We start from the raw sequence: 14,484 nt of genomic DNA on the forward strand, positions 1-14,484 counted from the left end.
GGTTTTCCATTAATGGTAAGAAACATATGTTATGTAAACTTCAGAAAGCAATATACAAATTTTTTTTTTTTGAGAAAAGTAACAATTAGTCTACATTTATCTACAGGTATACATACTACCTCAAAAGAGTAGTTCCCCTTCAAAAGTGTTGTAATTACATAGGATCCTACAACTACAAAGTTACAATCAGTCCATAGTTATGGAGATTACTTCTAGTTGTGTTTTGATTACTTCTGATCTATCTAAGACTTCTTGTTTACACCTAAAATAATACATAGCTAAACAATTAAGCTCAAATGTTTGTATGTTGCTCTGCTTTCCTTCATAACGCCACAAGTTCTTCTCAAATCATACTTCCACCATATACATGATGGGTCAATCCTCCCTCTCTCCTCCTTTCTTCCTGCATCTCTATCCTTATTTCAACACTTCAAAATCTCTTTGATCCTTTCTAGTTTCATCCATTTGGTCTCTCTCATATTGGTGGACATTTGCCACAGCTGGTTTGTCCATTTGCAGTGTAAGAAGAGATGTTTGACTATCTCTCCTTACTCTCCACACAAAAAACACCTGGAACACAGGTGAAAACCTCTTTTGTTTAAGTTATCATGTGTCAAAACTGTCTCCTTAGTTAATAACCAAGTAAAACAGTTTACTTTACAGGGTATCTTAGTTTTCCATGTCATCTTCCAAGGCCATTTTACTTCCTCAATACCAACTATGTTGGGATTTTCATATGTTTAGTTAACAGCGAAACACATTTTTGCTCCACACATTCCATACTAATGAATCCTTTTCCTCAAACAATACTTGAACAAGCTATCTAGCAATAAAATTTAACTTTAATACAACTATTATCATCTTTGAATTTATGGAAAACATTGTTGATCGGTGTAAACCCGAAGAGTTTTTTGAATTCATGTTTCTGATGGCTTTTCAAGGAAACAGGTAGGGACTTCATTGATGGTCCCCTCATACTACACTCACAAGTCCCTTAATAAGAGGGCTCTGATATCAATTTTTTGGTGTTAACAACTAAAGAAAAAAACATACGATAGAAGAAGAAAAAGAGAGATGTTACATTAATTTGAAAGAAGAAATGTTTAAATAGAAGGAACTCCTAACAATATGTAGTAAATAATGCAGTAACTACAAAAACAAAATCTTCCTAATAAGTAGGCACTAAGTCTACCAACAACTCTACATGCCTAAAGACTAGGAAACTCAAAGCTGAAAAACTAAAACAGGAATGTATATCCATTAAAAACAAAAAATACATCAGCAACCATGTCATCATGTCAACCCAACATCAATTAACAACTCATGAGGTAGATTGTAATAGAAGTAAAGTCAGTAAAATCTTTTATCTTTATCTTGGTTATACTTGTTTAAATTTAATATGACAATTTTTTTTAATGATTTCTATTGTCGTCACAAGAATTCATTCTTTATCTTTATCTTTATCTTTATTTTGGTTAGTAAATTATCAATTGTTTTTTGCCAGTTATTGTATACTTGAAATGAGCATTTACTTAAGTCTAAAAACTCTCAAATGCAAAATTATCAAAAACAAACAGTCTCTCATTTACCAATTATCTAAATCGTGTTTGATGATACATATTTCCTATTAAGTTCAAAGCAGGTAACGTACTCATTGTCCTTCAATTTGTGTAACAATTTTTTCTCTCTTAATTTTTGTAGTTAAAATGGTCTTATGGTACTTTTTCGTCTTACTAAAATTCAGGATTCCAAAAATGTGGAAGTAGTGGTGGTAGAATGACAACATTAAAGGGTGTGAACTTGAGCACCAATGCATTTTAGGGTAGTTGCAATAGACCGCAAGTTTCATATGAGTGGAGATTTTTAGCTATTGTCCAGGGAGCTCAGATGATTCTCTTGGAAACAACATCCGTTAAAATTTATACTATCAAAATTTTCAGCTGAGAAACTTGTATTTTTTTCTGAATATAAATGAGAGTAATATCAAAGAATTTGGTTTTAATTTGTAGGTTCATTACTCGATTCTGCAATTTCACGTGTTTTTCTTTATTGCAACTAAGTGAAAGAAAATCTTACTCGAAGTGATTTTGTTTACTTTTAGTATTGTAGAATTGTCAAGAAGTTGGATTGCAAACTCTTCAAAAATATTATAAACTTCACAGTTCACGAAATCTCGAGACTTTGGTGCTTCAGAATTGCTCAAGTTTGAAGAAGATCTATCCATCAACAGGAAAATTGGATAGACTAAATAGTCTATCTTTGTATTGTTGCAAAAAGATTATGGGTCTTCTGATCAGCACATGCCAGATAAAATCCCTTGAATACTTGGACATTAGTTATCATTAATCTTTACAAACACTGGTAGATGACATTGGAGATACGCAGAGTCTAAGGCATCTTCTTGCATGTGATACCAGTATAAAACAATTGTCTGTTGAAATGTTAAGAAGACCAAATTTAGAATCCTTTCGATGAACGTTCCACAAGATTATATATATAGAGATACTGGGAGTTTATCTTACTTAATTACTCTAGATTTGAGCGGCAACAATTTTCTCTATCTACCATTTGGTTTTTTGAAGTTACCATTTTTGATTTCCTTGTGTTTGAATGATTTTAAGAATCATCAAAAACTGTCGTCAATATTGAATTTAGAGTACCTTGAAATTCTTGAACTTAGAGACTGCCAAAAAATGGTCATTACAGTGTTGACAACCTTCCTTCAATTTAGAAGATCGACACGATTAATTGTACTTCTCTGCAGATTCCATTTGATGAAGGCTTCTTTAGTGCCCCTGCTCTATCGATTCCATCTAGGAAATATATGAGTATGAGGTTAGTCCTCTCTCTATCTCGCTCTTATCACATTATTAATTATCTAGTTGTAACATCTCACAATTTTAGAAATCGTTAGGAAGAAGCTTAGAACCAGAAATAGGCATTTTTGGAAATAATTAAATGGATATTTACTTGAGTTAGAAAAAATGAGTTTTTGGTCAACTTCAGCCGGTCATAACTCCTATCTCGGGATGAGTTAGGTGTATTTCAAGATATGGTTCGTATGAGTAAGTTATACCCTTTGTAAGTTGGCATGTTTGGTTAAAGAATTGGCCAATCTGGATTTTAGAAGGGTAGGTTGATCTTTTTCTAAACATCATGAGGCATTTCCTATCACAAATCATAATCGTTGAATTCATAATTCAAATCAAGGATAACGGAGGGTCAATTCAAAGTAAAGTAAAGTCAAGAGTCAAGTCAAGAAAAGTTTATCCAAGATTTCAAAGTTCTTTTACAAATGTTTCAACTTTGTTTTAACACTTAAAGTTCACGATAAGTTAAGTAAAGAGTTCAGATTTGAAGTTCATTTCTTCAAAAGTATATGGGGACTAAATATTCCAGAAGGATTAAAAATGTTCACATTTTAATAAGAATGGAAACTGAGATTTCCAAAGAGCCTTTGGGCTAGTTTTCCATAGAAGAGTAATCTCTTTATAAATGAAGAAAGAGAGGAAACAATTATTTCCAACGTAGCCTTTGAGCTAATTTTTTGAGAAATAATCTCAAATCATAGAAGGAAGTATGTTTCTAAACATAAAAGCTAATATTATATATTTTTTGGAGTAGTATTGAGCACCGATATGAGGAAGAGTTCAGACAACTCACATCCCCCATAAACCATCTAACCACCATGGATAGAAAAGGGTCAATACTTTTAAGATGATTCCTTTAGTGCTTTTTAGCATACACGAGTGGATATACTTAGTAGTTAGGTTCTATACTAATGGCAAGGTATAAAAAGGACGTGGAAGCATGAGGCAAAATGATGTATCATCACAATAGCTCTTATGTGATGGTTGTCGATTAGAGAAACTGCTACAGAAATTAATTGTATTTTATATACACACATACATCTCAGAGTTATATTGTATCTTTGCATACATATAGAGTTAATATCATGTTTTAACTAACTTTTCTTGATATTGCACTTGTTTTAAATTCCTCTATAATGAGTTCAGTCTTGTAGAGTTGATTTGACCCAAGTAAGTTGTTCAAATTTCCATTCAAGCCTATGTTTATATGTTAGCATTCCAACTCGCATACTCGTACATTCAATGTACTGATTCCACTTTTAGTGCATTGTATTATGATGCAGATACAGGTAGCTAGGATCGACATCCAATAAGTTATTTAGAGTTAGTTGGTGAGCCTCCTTGTATTCTGCAGGATCCATTTCATTGCTTTCAGTATTAGTTTTAATTTCACTAGGATGTTGTGGGGCTTGTCCCAACATCCATCTCAGTTATTTTTAGAGGCTTCATAGAAAGATAATATTAGTTGTTTAGTCTTATTAATTTCAGTTGTAGAGTTTAAGACTTGAATTACCATTTTGGCTAAGATATTTTTTTTAAGTTATTACATGAACTTATATTTGTTGAGTTTAAGTCTTTAGCTGAGTAAGTAAGTCAGACCAAGGGTTCGCTTGGGGCCAGCAATAGTTCTCGAGTGCCAGTCCCGCCCAAGGTGTAGACTCGGAGTGTGACACTAATTATGTCTTTGTCTAATGAAGCAGGGGTTAGGAATACATCTCTAAAGCAATGAAATTACATCACTATGCCCATGTAAAAGAATTATAATTTCTTAGGAATGGTTCCCTGGTTTGTTTGTGACTTTAAAGTTTTATCCCATTATGGACTCATCCTTGTTATTGTATCGAACAACAAGCCTTTATTTTTTGAGTGGACTAGGTATATATGATAATATCCAATTTTTGACACTTCATTGTATGTCGTTTGAATTTGAATTGTGTTTGTTTTGAAACAACCGACAAATATATTTCACTAACTTGTAATTGGAATTACAAAGAAATTTAAGAAAAAAATGGAAATTGAAGAACACAAGTAGAAGAAAGTGATGAGAAACAGAACTCATAGAAAGGGGATGAGAGGACTAAACATGTTTCTCAAAAATTTGCGTAATCTCAAAATCACATGTCACTATCTTTTTTTATGGAACCGTTTCTTTACTATTACTTAGCCCAGATTCCAAATTAACCTGATCCTATTGCTCGTTCTCAGCCCAATAACTCTTGTCAGATCAATAGCGACTTGTATGGCATTAGTATCTATATTGGGCTGGACTTGATTCATAACGAAAATGGTGTTGAAGCTATTGCAGCTTAGTTTGGAGTAAAACAGTGTTTTTTCAATGGACATACTTAGGACATGACTCAATGCACAACTAACATGGTGACAAAGGAACACACATTCTACTTGAATCTGAAGCAGATTGTTGACACATCATTAACTACAAGAAGAGGGTTGGAATCCAAATCACTCACCGCTACAGAGAGGGAAACAAAGTAGCTGATTTTCTTGTTGCCTTTTTCATTCTAAGGACACAAGTAGAGAATAATACTAGTGTGCCTACTATACTCAAACATAGAGGAACAACAACCTATAGATCATTGAGGCAAAACGAGTTGGTACATAAGAAAAATTGAGGAGACACAGGATTGTGTGAAGTATGTCAATGCGGCTACAAGTATGTTCCTTCCGATCCGATCCTTCCATCACCACCTATAACTAGAGGTTGTCATTTGAGGTGTTGCCACGAAGAAAGTAAGCAAACAAGTACAGATTGGTACTCAGGACAAAAACTCAACCTAGATCTCAAGTAAATATATTGTTTGAAGTTTAATTTTTTAGCCTTTTCGTGGTTTATCCCTAAGCCCAACAACTTGGCTAGCGGCTGGGCTATCCGTGTTCACAACATATAATTCCATCCGCATATGGATACAACATATATATACTACTCCCACACTTAAAAATCAGGAAGGCATGACATTGTAACATGACAAAGAACAAAAACAATTATTAGAGAAAATCAAACAAATAAGAAGTCTCAAATAAGTGTATTAATATAAAATATGATTGCAGCAAAACATATCTCACAGTCTTGAGATTTTAAAAGTCACAAAAGAGGGAACACATCATCCTTCAAAACCATCAATTGTCTTAGTTTTGAAATCTTCAAAACAAACAAACAAAATGAACTTAAACAATCACAAATCAGAGCAACCCAATGCTTCTTTGATTCTTAATATTGTGGCGCTCAAAACACCATGAACCGAACCCACTACCTCCATTTTTTGCTGCCTGGAGGTTGGATTATTATTACCACAAATCATTATTTGAAATGTCACTGTCAAAATTGAACCATTTTGTGCATTTGGAGTGCTGTCTCTATTCGAGGAGAGACGACCATCGGGACTTATGATGATACCAGAGGGCAAAAAGGGAACTTTCGTTGCATCACCTCCATTGACAATTGAATTGATTGCTCGTAAATCTATGGGTGCATAGACTAAAAATGCTCCCATTTCATCAATACTCGTCTCTTCAAGCACTAACATTTCCTTATGCATATTATAAGGCTGTTTATGCATTACAATAATTAAGAAATATTAGGGTCAATACTATAAAAGAATAAGTGACGATAAGTTATGTTTCTAAACAATAAAAAATTCACAGCAAATCCTACTTAATAATGAATTATAAAAGGATTATAAGTAATTTTGTTACCTATATGGCTATAGGTCATTTAACAACAGATTTACGAGGAATTTCATAGCTAAGTCTTGTTCTTATTCATAGTGAAATATATTTAGCATTATCAGTTTACCTAAAAGATAGTTAAAGATAATTATTGGATCACCCAAAAAGCCAAGTGAAATTATAAATATAGAAATGAGACAAACAACAATTTGCTATAAATGGCTAAGCTATGATCAGTGTATATAAATTAATCATGAGATTGTTAGTCTTTTTTTTTGTGTGTTGTAATTGTTAATTGACTACAAGTCAAAAGTAAAATTGGATCGTAGAAAATTCATTTTGATTCAATAATTATAGAACAAGAAGTCAAAAGGAAAAAAAGATACAAGTTTAGAAATTTTGGTATTTTTGCATGAGAAAAAAAATAAATCCAGTCATACGTAATATTATTTGATTCTTGAAAAATGTCATTATTACATGATAATTTAGGTAGAAATAGCTAATTATAAATAAATAAATATGACAAATACCTGAATAACTGTAATGTTGTTTCCTGGAAAAGTCCCCGTTAGTACTCGATCTAATTCAATCACATTATTTCCACCGGTCAAAATATCCCACTAAAAAAAATCAAATGATAAACAATATTATAATTTAATTGACAAAAAATTATTTTGTGGGATGAGTATTATTTAAGATCACGAATTTAAAACAATATATGTACAATCAATGCCAAGACTAGCAAAACATGTAAATAATATAATATGTAGGGGCTTGAAAAAATAAAATCGACCGATAAATCGAATAAAAAAAGTGCTATTGGTTTATTTCTATTAGCTTAATGGATTTTAATGATATATATATATATATATATATATATATATATATATATATCGGGTAACTAGTTTTGTATTTATTTTTTAAATATTGGGTTATAGGGTAAACTATTAACTCATCAAGACTATAGTAATGTACAACTTTACCATACATAAATTTTATATATTAATCCTAATACACTACTTATTATTTTTGCCTTTTAGCCTTCCATTCACACTTCATGGTGACTTTGAGTTCATAATTTCACATTATATAAAACATCTAAACCTAAAATAAGAATCTTAGTCCTCTTAATTACTCTGTGTGTAACACTTGTATAATTTTTTTATGTTAGTTATTATTGTTTCTATTTTATCAGTATTTGTACAATTACATTATTATTTTATCGCATCAAATTATTGGAGAAAAGTCATATATTTTAAAATCATTCTTTTTGGTTAAACTGAAAATTGAACTTTTAAGGACCAAAATAGATTAAAGATATCTTATTGGTTTAATTTTAGTTTAGCATATTTAAAAACGAATAAACATAACCTATAAGATATCAAACGAACCGAGTTGACCTATGCACACTCTAGTTACCAGGGAACATATTATTAACAAATCAATCATATTCAAAACTTTAACTAATTGTTTTAAAAAATCCTTAACACTGAACTCATTATATTTTAATGTTAACATTATGATATTTATTGAAATAATTGAGAGTTTTACATAAAAATCTATACATGAATTGAAAAGTAAATTTCTATATGTGTATTTTAGGGGTCATTCGGTTAACAAGATATACAAGGATTGAAAATGTAAAAACTACTTCTTTTCTTAGATGTTTGGGTCATTGCATTAAAAATTGAATATCAATGCAAAGATATATACGATCATTCATTTTTATAAAAATCATTCCCTATAACAATTTTTCACCTATTATATACTTTAACAACAATATATTATTTGTAATCGCACAATGTGGATCCTGTAGAGGGTAGAATATACACAAATCTTACCCTTATATCATGAACGAGAGAGACTATTTTTGAAATACCCTCGGCCAATTCAATGTAGAATCAAAGTTTTATTCGGGAACAACATAAATTTTATGTTATATTATTTCATTATCTATAATAACATTTCGCTATAAAAACAAAAAAAAAATTCTAAACAATTAACATTATTATAAAGAGGTTCGACACATACCTGATTTCTTGTCTTGTAATCATTGAAGAAACTGAAGACATCTTGGAATGAAAGAGGAAGCCATAGAGAAGTAGTTGCAATGGCAATAAAGCCTTTTGGTTGGATAGTTTCTTCATTTTTTACTATTGAAATCCTATCTCCACGGTTTAACTGTGGTGAGATCGAAAAATCTCCATGGTTGTCTGTCATGCTTAGAATTTCAAAAAACTTCTTAACCATCCTTTGAGATACTTGTATCGTATTTTTTAGTCCTTCTGGATCATGAAACACTGAAAGTAAAATGAAATTTAAATATTACAATAACATATATATCTAGTATAATTCCACAAGCGACATCTGCAAAGGGTGGTCATATCTTGAGAAGGTAGAGGGATTGTTTTTGATAGATCCTCATTCAAGTAAAGTATATCCAAATTCAATTATGAAAAGCAAATACATAAGGATATAAAGGAGACAACATGTAATACTAAAGTATAAATAAAATATTAGAAAAGTAATTATAATAATATTAATAAAGAAACAAGATAAGTGTGTCTTTTTTGTTTTTTGGAAAATAACTTTTTTAGGAAATCTATTTTTATTTTCATATTTTGTTTTGAAATTACTAAATATATTTTCTATAAAAAATAATCTTCTATTGAAGAGTGATAAAAAAATATTAACATATTGGAAAGTATTTTGATAATATTTCTACATGTTAAAGATAATAATAATATTTGAGTGTCGTTAAAGCACTGATATAATACTCAAAGTTGAGATGATTGTAAAAAAAATGACTTTACACGGAAAATGAGAGAACTGGTCATTTTTATTGTTCCTTTGATTAGAATTTATTTTCTCTATAAATTATTTTCTTGGCCAATCAATAAACATAAAAAAATAAACAAATTTTTCATGGCTTAAATCATACCAAACACACCCCTTAAGGAAATACGAAAAGTTTGAAAGGGAGATGTTTCAAATAAAAAAAATGAGAAAATTGTCAATAAAAATGACATTCGAAATTAAAAGAGTGATCATTTTCCGAGCCCATTAAAACAAAAAAAATTCACTGGTCGAGCGTGGTTTAAATATGTATTATATATATACCTCACAGATTAAAAAAATTTAAAAGGTCATATTTCAAACATATAAACAAAGAAAAGAGATGGATCTGGAACCCCTTCAAGATTTTTAAGTAAAGCTGCCTTGAATTTATGAAAAAATTACAATTGATTCTTTTCTCACCTTATAAATTAAAATTCAAAAAAGTAGTAAATAAATAAAGGGAATATAAAATCAAACCTCCTTTGGAATCATGCCTGTTAGGGTATGTTGAACCCATTTGAAAATTAAACCTCTCACACATCCTTTGAAGTGTAACAATCCATCTTTTAGCTCCGTATGCTTCACGATCACACAACAAATCTCTAAAGATATGATTAACATGATATTTTTCATATACTTGAACATGTTCCACCCAAGTAACCTGCAAAAGTAAAAATAATCAAGAAACAAGAATAAAAATAATTAACTTAGTTGGAAAATAATGAGGAAAGCGTGTTTGAAATTTGTATTTTTTTAGCAATGGATGTCATAGGCAAGAATTGAAAAGGACCATATGAGGAGAAAGAATAATCCTCGCTCTTTTGATTCAAACATCTGTGACATGAACAATAGTGTATAGGCCGGAGTTGCACATAAAAATGAAGACTAACAACTCTAATAGCATGTTAAAAAGATAGTTATTGAATCTAACTCAATCCTAAAATCAAACTTATCAGGTTATGGGGGATTTTCCAAGGTTATACACAAAGAGAAAGATTATTTTCTAAAACAATATGGGGACACTTAAGTAAGCCCCCCATGCAAGTCCGAAAGCTGATCATTTGGAGAATAAATTAACAACATAATATGACGACCCAAAATTAGATAAATCGAGAATAAAGATAGTTTGACTCTTATATAATATTAGAAACAATAGACATCATGAAATAGGCATAAGTACGAGTAAATTTGTACCTATTTAATATACCATTTGAAAAATAAGCTACATTTAAATAGTGATATGTATGTTTCCCGTTTGACTTGTAGAATAAGACTGCAATACTCAAACAAATGTGATATATAGCTAGAAAGAAAGACTCTTTATGGATCCAATGGGTGCATACTTATTTCATAAAGAATAGGGTGGTCGAAACTGTTACTTTACCTACTACTGCTTTATTGGTAGTGCGAAAGACTTTGAGTACAAGAGATTTGATAATCCCAAGGCAAGATGGGCAGAGTAAGTTGATGATGGACTTTGCAAAGGCACAAAAAGGTGGGAAGTTTTCTACCAAGAAGATGAATAACTATATCATGCCTAATTTTACAAGAGTAGAATGGAATAGTAGTACTTTGCAACGAGGAGTACATCCAAGATTCAAATTCATTTTGTGGCTAGCTGTGCAGAAAACATTAGCAATTGTTGAAAGACTTGTAAAGTTTGGTATTCAGGTGTCAGCTGAATATGTGTTCTGTAGTAACAGAAAGGAAACCTTTGAACCTATTTGTTTTGATTGCCAAGTGACAAAGACATTATGAGAAAGAATGTGCATCTGGATAGAAATACCAAAGAAGTATTCACGACTGAATCAAGACTAGTGTTTTTGTGAGGATTGAATATATCATTTAGAGAGAAAGAAACAAGATTAGCTTCTATCGAGTAAGAGTATATGCTGATAAGGTGTTTAGAGAGATTGTACTGCATATTCATCTAAGAGGACAACACAAGGCAAGATGGAAATCTTTTCTACAAACACTATATAAGTATCCTTACATTTCCTTTGTAATAGATTAGTTTCTTGATTTGTTTTATGTATGAGTAGGAAGTTAGATGGTTAGAAGAGAAGTTCTTATGGGTGTTTCTATGTAATGATTTGTTAGTACATGAACATCCTTGTGATAAAAAATAAAATAAATTTCAAGAACAAATGCATGATAAGACTACATAAAATTGAACACAGTAATATGGACCACGTGTATAGAGGGAGCTAAATGCACATAATTTTCCTAATATATAAATATTGATATAGAGAGAGGATATTATTCTTACCTTACTTTGGCCATTGCCCATATCTTGAATTGCACAACCAGATGGAAACTTCCATGAATAAGAAGGTACACCACTCTGAATGTCGTTGAATATATCATATGAAATATCCACCATAATCCATGTTGTTGCATCAAGTTGTCTACAACCACGTATGAACAAAAACTCTCTAGCTTCAACTAGAGGAGATAGAATATGCAACTTTTCATACATCTGAATTCAAGAAAAAAAAAAGATCATTTTATGAGTCAATTTCAATATTGATTTAATTTCTAGGGGAAAAATCTAAAAGATGGATTAATATTTTACCAATTGCATAGAGCCTCCCCAAGTACCAGAATCAACAACTTCAATAGTCTTAGCTTTTGTGACTATAGTAGGAAACAAGTTCATCCATTTGACCTACATATAAAAAACAATTACTTTTAAGCATATGATTAATTCTTAAAAATAAGTATGACAACTATGTCTAAAAATAAGTACTGATTGTCCATGTCCATAACTCCATATAAACTCATCGTAATCAATATTGTATGGGAGCAAATTAAAAAGTGAAATGGTATCAGCCTATTGAGAAATAGACAATTTTTTGAATTCATGACATTGAGTTAGATTTCAAAATATCATGACAGTTTCTTAGATCTCTCACTTGCTCAAGTTCGAAATCCATGATATTGGCATGGTATGTTTCCACATGAGAAGTGGTAAGTGTCCAACGAATTCTCACATAATGGATACTTTTCAAAAATCAACTAGCGCTCCCAATCTTTAATATACAAATCATATATATATATATATATATATATATATATATATATATATATATATGTATGTATGTATGTATGTATGTATATAAAACATGAAAGTGTTCATGAAACTTACTGGATCAAGAAAATTATGGATCAACTCAACTGCAGTCATTGACACAATTCCACAATCCTTTGATGATTCAATTCGACACGTTGATGTTTGGGGAGGTAGAACTTGATTTGAAAAGTTTCTTCCATAAATCTCATGATGAATAAAACACCGCCTATCACTTGATGAATCTACCCAAAAAGGATCATTCATCTTCCAAAGTTCAACCATTTCATTCATAGAAGCAACAACAGTCTCAAACATAATTGTTTGCTGCCTACTATCATGATTACATTCATCATGTTCTTGTGGTGATTGAGAGATCATTGAATGTGCATGAAAATTATTACTATTTTGATTGTTTTCTTGACGAAGAGGAGGATATATAATGGGAGAGCCACGTGTGTCTTCGTTCAACAAACTTCCATCAGATGAATTTGATGGTGATCCAAGAGTCGATATTTGTGGTGCCAAATTTGAATCCATCACAAAAGGTCTTCCAAAAACATGTGAGATGAGACTTGATACTTTTTCATCCTGAAAAAAAGTTAATTTACTTAAATAATAGGTACGTATCTAAATAAACATATTTGAGAAGTGTATAATTTGCTATTAGTGTATATAATTTAAATTCTTTCAATCAATTAATTGATTGTGAGATCAACATTATCTCTCTTGTCAAGGGAGGGTGCAACTCATATGCACGGGGCGGAAACAAATGCAAGATATAATTTAACACATTTAACACTAGTGTAAATCTCATTAAAAAGAGAATCACCTTGTTTAACATACTATCACAACCCTAACAAGGTTTGAGCTCATCTATCCCTACGACCTTTTGTTAGGGATAGATGAATCTTATCCATACTATCACAACCCTTGGTAGTAGAATTCCAAAGATTAATTGTTGTATTTATAAAATTATTGATCCAGAGATAATATTATTTGATCTGACTCCTTCATTTTTTATTATAAGTTATGTTCTAATACCTTAAATTCTGGATTAATCCATCAAGTTCAAACCATGAATTTGCCTCGTCCATTTTATATATAAGTAATTCTTTTCAGGATAAATAGAAAAATTGACATAAAAAATAAAATAAATAGGATAAATCGAAGGTTGAATAACTTGTTATGTCAACCATTGATTTTTTGTTTTCATATTTTCTAAATTACGTTCTCTTTCTTCTTTTCCAATAGGAAGTCCACCACATTTTGGACACATAATATTCTTCATTGCCTCTTTCATTGCCTTATATTCACAAAGAATTTTTTTTTATTTTCGAAGAGCATTGTTAATGGATGTCTCAATTTTAGTCTGATGAAATCTATATAACAAAAATTAATCACATATCGAATAACAAGACAAACTTAATATAACATATAGGTAACTAAATAATTGTACAAATAATTATTATGTTAAACTTTCATTCTTCACAAATAAAGGATCAATAGTTCACATTCCAATAAATTGAAGATTTACGTATTGAGCAAGATATTACTTGTATCAGAATTAGAATATTATAATAATTGAATGGACAAAAAATGGTACTAAGCCTTTTTATAATTCTTGAAAAATATTTTTTCCATTCATCTTTGCTTAAAAGTTCAAAATTCCATTCTAATTTGAACCACATACACATTCTTTCTCGTATAAGAAATATATTTTCAAGAATTTTTACATAGGTGAAAAAATTAATCCATGAAAATTTAGTTTACTCAACTTGCCTAAATTTATCTAGAAGTTCTGAACCACATATTATCTGAATCACTACTACTACCCATAGTTCCCACAACTAAAAACTTCTCTATGATATCAAGAGTACTGATCATATTCAAGCTTCACCATTTTATCCTCGGTTTGTTACCTAGTATCCTCTTCTTCCTTTCCCTTACAATAAGAAATCCACCAGATGGAGTTAGTGTTAGGTCGTTAAATTCTCACTCGGGATAACCAACAGTCTTTAT

The 14,484-nt window shown here is 30.7% G+C and overlaps 1 protein-coding gene across 1 annotated transcript in view; it reads right to left on the minus strand.

Annotated features, from left to right (window-relative positions):
- Nucleotides 1-5,892: 5,892 nt before the first annotated feature.
- LOC101250325 (homeobox-leucine zipper protein ROC8-like) overlaps nucleotides 5,893-14,484 on the minus strand; it is a 34,709-nt gene continuing 26,117 nt past the window's right edge. Inside the window, exons 7-10 of the mRNA XM_069288046.1 lie at nucleotides 9,870-10,053; nucleotides 8,586-8,854; nucleotides 7,085-7,174; nucleotides 5,893-6,433 (exon numbers count right to left, since the gene is read on the minus strand). Of these exons, the coding sequence (XP_069144147.1) occupies nucleotides 6,062-6,433; nucleotides 7,085-7,174; nucleotides 8,586-8,854; nucleotides 9,870-10,053 (915 nt within the window). The 3' untranslated portion in view covers nucleotides 5,893-6,061. The remainder of the gene's footprint in view (nucleotides 6,434-7,084; nucleotides 7,175-8,585; nucleotides 8,855-9,869; nucleotides 10,054-14,484) is intronic.

Source organism: Solanum lycopersicum, chromosome 8, assembly GCF_036512215.1.
Source record: "Solanum lycopersicum chromosome 8, SLM_r2.1".
In the NCBI taxonomy this organism is placed as follows: domain Eukaryota; kingdom Viridiplantae; phylum Streptophyta; class Magnoliopsida; order Solanales; family Solanaceae; genus Solanum; species Solanum lycopersicum.